General features: G+C 35.4%; 1 protein-coding gene across 1 annotated transcript in view; it reads left to right on the top strand.

Moving 5' to 3' along the window:
- The window catches only part of INPP4B (inositol polyphosphate-4-phosphatase type II B), a 329,605-nt gene extending 323,864 nt beyond the window's left edge, over positions 1 to 5,741 (top strand). Inside the window, exon 26 of the mRNA XM_063335598.1 lies at positions 470 to 5,741. Coding sequence (XP_063191668.1) covers positions 470 to 602 — 133 coding nt within the window. The 3' untranslated portion in view covers positions 603 to 5,741. The remainder of the gene's footprint in view (positions 1 to 469) is intronic.
- Positions 5,742 to 6,993: the final 1,252 nt, after the last annotated feature.

Below are 6,993 nucleotides of genomic sequence, written 5' to 3' on the forward strand. Positions count from 1 at the left end.
ACGGGAAATGAAGCAGAGATGAAACTTTTCCTTCACAGATCTCTAGGGCCAGACTTAATAAAATGCCTTATTTCTAGAATACACATTTTTAGGGCAACGTGTACTCTCACACATATAGTAAACAATTTGAAAAAAGTATGAGAAGGTTTAAAAGGCAAATATATTTCTGGAATTAGAAGAAAATGTATCATTAAAGTATTTAATTTTTTTTTACTAAACTTTAAACCTCAAGGGCAAATATATTAGGGGGAAAAAAATCTTATCACCTATTTCTGAGGGCAATAACTGTACTGGGCCTGGCCTTGGATTTAATTTTGTAAGATGTATCATCACTTGTGGAAAACAAAAATGTAGAGCTGAATCTTTGTTATTTTTACTTCAACTGTTGCTGAAACTCTGCAATGAACAAATAAAGCATATTTATTTATTCTGTGTTTCATGAAGTTGTACTTTTTCCCCCTTTCACTAGAGAAGGATGCCGCATAGAGAATGTACTGAAGAATGTCAAATGCAGAAAGTATGCATTCAACATGATACAGCTGATGGCTTTCCCAAAGTACTACAGACCTCCAGAAGGGACATATGGAAAAGCTGACACCTAAGTTTAACAAAAACGTAATCAGGAACATACATCACGCTAATTAGTGAATATAAAAATCGCTGTTTATGACTTATTAATTGGGAATGTGTAACCAGTTGAGGTGTTATTTTTATCAGGTTTTTATTTTACATTAAAATAACTCCAATTAGTCGTTATGAAATAAAATATCATGAAAAAGCAATGGACTGAATAGTCTCAAAACCAAATATATTCAACTTTTCTTTGTGAAGCTGATGCTTAGTATGACTCATAAGCCAGCTGGAATTATTTTTTTGGGTCGTTTGATCAAAGATTAAAAAGGGAAATGTCATTTGCTGTAGGAACTGAGGTTAGCAATCTGGAAGGTGGCATTCTGACTCTGAACCAGAACCTGAGATTTGATTTAAGGGGTCTTTACTGCTGGAAATAGGGATTTCTGGAACCAGCACAGCACCAAGGTCTTGATCACTAATAATTAAATCCTTCACAGAAGTGTTTATGAAAGGTGCTAATGTTAATACCTGGGCTAAATATAATTTTGTTAATTACATTTAGCTACTTTACATAAGCATGGTAACTTCATAATATGTTTTCAGTAATTACAGCCGTAATTTCAGTAATTCCATTCTGATTTCTTGCAGTTCATTTGGATGTATCATTCTTGGCTTTCTGTACCACAGCCAAATACCACTTATTTCACTTTCACATAAATCACCTTGAAATCAGGGGGATTAATTCTTCAAGTAAGGTGACCTGAATTTGGTCTGTCATGTTCCTGTTTACTGTAAACCCTTAAAACTAAATTTTCTTTAGTGGTAGGGAAAATGAGTTGTATATCCAAGAGTTAATGTATCTTTAGGCTATAAAAACATGTATGTTTTTACAAAGCCTAAGATAAATGTTATGAGTAACTTGCTGTATTAGGACTAGTTATCCACTGCAGCTGATTTATATCAAATTTATAATGCTGCATGTAGACCCTCTAGGATGAAGAACTGTCAGCTTTTAAAATGAATGTCAATGCTTCTGCCAGCTTGTGTTAGTCCTGAAATTTTGCCTTGCAAAGAACATGTGTTTTCTAATTGTATCTATTTATTGCTGCCTTCTGCCTGCCAGACAGAAATACAATTAAAAAAACCCCAAATATTCACTCTTTACTGACCTTTATGTAATGCATTCATTTTGAGGAAAAAATAGCTAGAGCAGAAGTGTGAGAATTTTATCCTAATGACACTGCACGGGGAATTTGAGCATTTGTAGAAAATTGTAATTGCCATGGATAAAGAAGTTAATGTTTGCTTGCTCCTATGGAAGTCAAAGAAATCTTGATGCACCACTGAGTTATAATTTGTTCTTTTTAATCCATTAATGCCCATTACTGGGTATAAATATGTAACTACTAGTAAAATAATAGTAAAATTACTAAAAGAGCCTGATTCTGCAAACTCTGATTGGGCGATTACGCAGAAATTATCTGTCCTGTGAATGAAATTAAACCATCTTGTATATTTGCAAGATCAGGCTTTGGGGCTAGTAGGAGAACATCAGGGAGAGATCTTTGTTCCAATATTCATTGACTTCAGTGAAGCCAGGAATTCATGTATACAATGTAGTTACCTAACTAATGGGGAGGTTTTTTCCAAAGTAAAGTAGGTCCTTTAAATAGCATTTTGGTGCATGTGTTGTATATTTCTATTATATAATGTGCCAACATGAATGACATCTTTGTTCTTCTGGAATGTATTCAACAACAGAAGTCAGAAGAGTTGGCATTGCATCACAGATAAGCTCAGGCAGATGAGAATATAATGCCTTGATTTTTTTTCCTGTTGTGTAGAAATGGACACTACTCATTGGGTGGGGGGACGTGTGCATAAATTTGTGTTTGGGTCTTCAACTAAAACGTAGCTGATCTGTAAAAAACTTTTTTTGTGGATATATGTAGCATAAATGTTCTTAGCAAAGTAATGTTTTGTTCTGTCAGACTGCTGCAGTAGCCCTCACTATCTGCCATGTTTTATTATTAGCTTAAAAAGCCCTACATGTACGGTTTAGAAATAGTGATAAATTCCTCATGTACCTGTGTAATAATCCCACAGATGTACAATAGAGAATGCTGGCCTTCCTACAGTAATTCTGAAATAATCTGGAAAAGTCTATGTGGGGATGGTATTCACTGGTGGGTATTATAGATTCTTGTAGTTCTTTATCTTAGTCCCATAGGCATTCTGTCAAGTTCAAAATATGAAATTCTATAGATTTTCTTCTTATCAGGAAAACAGTCTTTCAAGATCTCACCTCAGCATTTTAATCCCACTTGGATTCTAAATTGCTGTTGTCACTGTCATGTTACTTTTGTATTGAAGATGTTTTCTACACTGAAGCCACATTTTTGGAGGAGAGAAAAAAAAAAAAGGCATTGGATTACTGTCCTTTTTGTTTTAACAGCCACTCCCAGTATGTTCTTGTGAAATTAAATGATCTGTTATTTATTGAAGATAATTAAGAAAGAAAAGCAAAACCCACATCAGTGTGCTGCAGTGAAACTTCATTGAGCTTGGGCCATTACAGCAGACTAGTCTGGGTTTTGTGCTCAATAAGGCTGAACTTTTTCAAGCCAATGTTTTGACTGGAACATCATTCTGTAGGTCATGAGACCCTTGTAAAACCTGCTGACGCAGTTCCAATTTTCCTAGAAGAGCCTTGTTGCTTCAGTACTGAAACAGGCTCAGATGTTTCCTTGTTTGGTCATTGCCTGCTGTGGGCTACTGCAGTTCATACAGGCAAGGGTTGTGTCGTCAAAGCTGAGTTGTCAGCTAAGCATGGATTCAAAATTAGTGGTTTTTCTGGTTGGTCTTTTATGAAGAAACAAAGGGGGTTTTGCTGCAGGTTGGTAGTTATGTTACTTGGAGTACATTTACTCTTTGTAGGAGCTGCTTCAAGCCCTGTGCATTGTTTGAATGCCTAACAGAGAAGTCTAATCGTGAGGTCGTGCACATATCGTTATAGTTCACTGTGAATATCAGGGGAGCAAAATTAAGCAAATGAATTTTTATGAGCAATCTACACCATTTGTTTTGCAAAGCGTTAAAGGAAATATACTGATCTTGGTGGTGGATTCACAGAAGATGGTTCCATATCTGCTCTCTTAAAACTTTTGTAAGGTGTAAAATAATCTGCTTTGAGGGGAGAGCAGTTCTCAAGGGCTAGAAGATGAACATTCAAAAATGTATCTGGCATCTAAAGCCAAATCCGGTCCTACTCACCGAATATATTATTTGTAGAAATAAGGTCATCAGGATCTGCCTTGAGGAATCCTGACATAAGGGCTTCTAGCTTTGAATATCTGTACAGTGCATTACACACTTATATGGGGGGGGGGGGGTGTACCACAAACTAGTGTCTAAATAAAGAGCTAGTAGAAAATGTCAAAAAAATAAGGAAAGGAAAGTTAAAATCATTTTTTCTCAGAGATGATTGTAGTACTGTTATAATACATAACATGTGTAGGCCTGACATTATTAAGCAGGCAGGTCTTTTTTTCTGAAGTCTTCTTTGAGGGAATTTAAAATATGTTCTTGTTAATGTTTATACTTCGGCTTTTATGGAGCAATTAGGAAACAGACATTTTAATTATGTTATCTGATTATTTTTTTTTTGTCCATGTGGAGCTGTGTATTTTGTTGGAATACGAGCAATTTATGTGTTATAAAGAACAAATAATCTAGGAGGACAGCAGAAACAAAATGTTAACTGAGAAAGAGCCTTAATGAAGTCCTTTGCAATGTTAATTTTTGTACTGTCTGAATTTTGGCATTATATAACTGAAATAAGGAAATTAAAAAACACTTCCTGTGTCTAAGTCAATCAGTCCTGATGAAAATTCACTTATTTGAGGTGACGTAAAATGTAATGGTATTCTAAATCATCGCTAGTAATTTAAGTGTAAAGAAGTGCAACGTACCATTTTGAAGCCCACTGTATAATATGCCTATTATGAGCTTCAGAAAATAAGCTTATTTTTATTTCTACTTTAAACACAAGTTCCAGGAAATCCTATGGTCCACTTAGAAAAAGCTGAAAATGCACCGAACATCAACTGTTGTAATAAAGAAATCGCATTAAAAACTATGCAGCAAAATTACTTGCGTATGTAATCAATTAACCATCTACAACGTATATTGTGTCAGTTGGCTATGTTGTACACTGGAAACCATTGGTATCTATATTTATGGTTTTTTTTATTGTAAAGAAGTGTGCTGTACAGGCAATGCCATGAGACATGAATTTGCATCTTGCTTTTCACATATTTGCAGCTTAAAAGCAGATGTTTACAATCAAAGTGCTTAAATTGCACATTTAAAAAAAAATCATACAAATTCTTTTTTAAAGAAAAAAAAGAAAATTCCCAGACTTCAGTCTCTAGAACATTGGGGTTTTTTCCTTGGTCACGTAACACATTGATTGTTGTGTTGCCAGAGCATTCAGCTTACACTCTGCAGCACTCAAACATTTATTTGCCTTTTCTCTCATAGCATTTACTGAATAAGTAATGTAACAACGATGACTTTCAGCACAATACTCATGATCCAAGATTAAAACCTTGCATTTGCTCAAATAAACGTGAAACTTAATACTTCTGAATAAATAAAAATAGAAGACACTTGTGAACTAATGTAATCGTATTCCAAAGAGATGAAACATAAAGCCTGGGGTTTGTGTGCTGACAGGGAGAAAGAGTTATGGTAGAAATCTGACTGTGATAATAGAGCGCCCTGGATCTCTGTGGGGTTTGGAGTGGTGAGATTTGGACCATGCTGCTCTTACTTAGGTCTCCAACTATTGGCAGTGGTATTTTGTACTCTTTCCATGCATGCAAAGTACTTTAAAAGTTTTCAGCACTTCTGTTTATGAATGGTCTGACTTCAAAATTTCTAAAATCCCATGTTACTTTGATACTTGTTTTCATTTTGTGTAATTGCTCCTTGTAATGTTCCTGTCTCACACTCTGGAGCACATGGGGCTATGTATAAGTAACACTAACAGGACTTCAGTCTTGTGTGTTTGTTCAGAGAAATGAAGCACAACTATAGCAATTCAACTCTTTTTATATTTCAGGATTTAGTATTTTTGTTTCATTGCTGTCTGTAAGCCATGTCCATTGTACACTGTGTGTATATTTTTATTTAAATAAATGTGATGTTTATTTTTTATGTTTCTGACTTTTTTGTTTGTTATTCATTTTTCATTTTCATTATGGTGGTGTTGCCCAGAGGGCAGATTGTGCATGATGCTGAGAGCGGTTTCTCTCCTAAAGGAGGCAGTGGAAGCCCACCCACAGTTCCCGTCACTGCTAGGAGCAAGTATTTAAGAAAAGCTCCAACACAACAGCAAGAAGTCTGCAATGACCATAAATTAGTTGTTTCTATTTTTCCAAGTCTTACTACAGCTTTCGTCTCAGAACCAGGTGAGTCTTGCGTTTTCTAATTGAAAACAAGCAAAACATTCACATACCCGTAAGGAAGGAAACCCCTTTCACATAACTATTGATCTGTATAGAGTTATTCGGTGTAACAGAGGTGGAATCAATGTCTTTCATAATGAAGGCTATTAAAAAGGCAACGTAGCATGCTTTGGCTGGTATTTTGCCTTCACCACCTTAATGCCGGATTCTAGACCTTGCAAAATAAGTAAGAGTTGCTTCTGTGCTTTTTTATTTTGAGTTGTTGTTGATAACTAATGTATTGTATGATCTGTCATCACAAGGAAAGGTAAGTTCTCCATGGTTGGCTGAAATGTAGCAAATAGAAATTCTTTTGGAGTATATAATAAAATGTGTTTCACCCTCTGTATTATCAGTACTATGATTAGAAGCTTGTTGCATAATTTACTTTCTCTGTTTATGTGTTAGTATGTTTAGCCGTTTTACTGTGATATATTTGATGAGAGTTAATTACCTGCAAGGTTCTTGATAACCTTTAGAAAGCACCAGGAACTAATAGTTATTGTGGTAGTAATGGTAATAAGTTATAAAGCTGTTAGCATTCAGCCTAGGAATTTTGTCTCTTACTAATAAAAGTGACAGTCTTTTAAAAATACTTTGTCTCACTTTGCATGCTTATGGATTTTATCTTCCATGTCAATTGGGAACCACTTTTTTCTCATGACAATGTAAGAGAGAAAAGGAGAAAGAACCTACAGCTGTATTGAGGTGGTAGAGTAGTATGATACTAAAATATGTTTTCACCAATTCCCTTTCCAAAGTTACTTTGGGGCATATTTGAGTAGAAGTATGTCCTGGTGTTTCTGAACCATAGTCTTCAGTGGTCTACACTGGGCTGTCCATTGTTGGCACTGAGAACCTATGTACAGAAATGCTGCTTCTGCCAGGAGCTCTCCCATGCACTTAGTGT

The sequence above is a fragment of the Chroicocephalus ridibundus genome, chromosome 5 (assembly GCF_963924245.1).
Source record: "Chroicocephalus ridibundus chromosome 5, bChrRid1.1, whole genome shotgun sequence".
In the NCBI taxonomy this organism is placed as follows: domain Eukaryota; kingdom Metazoa; phylum Chordata; class Aves; order Charadriiformes; family Laridae; genus Chroicocephalus; species Chroicocephalus ridibundus.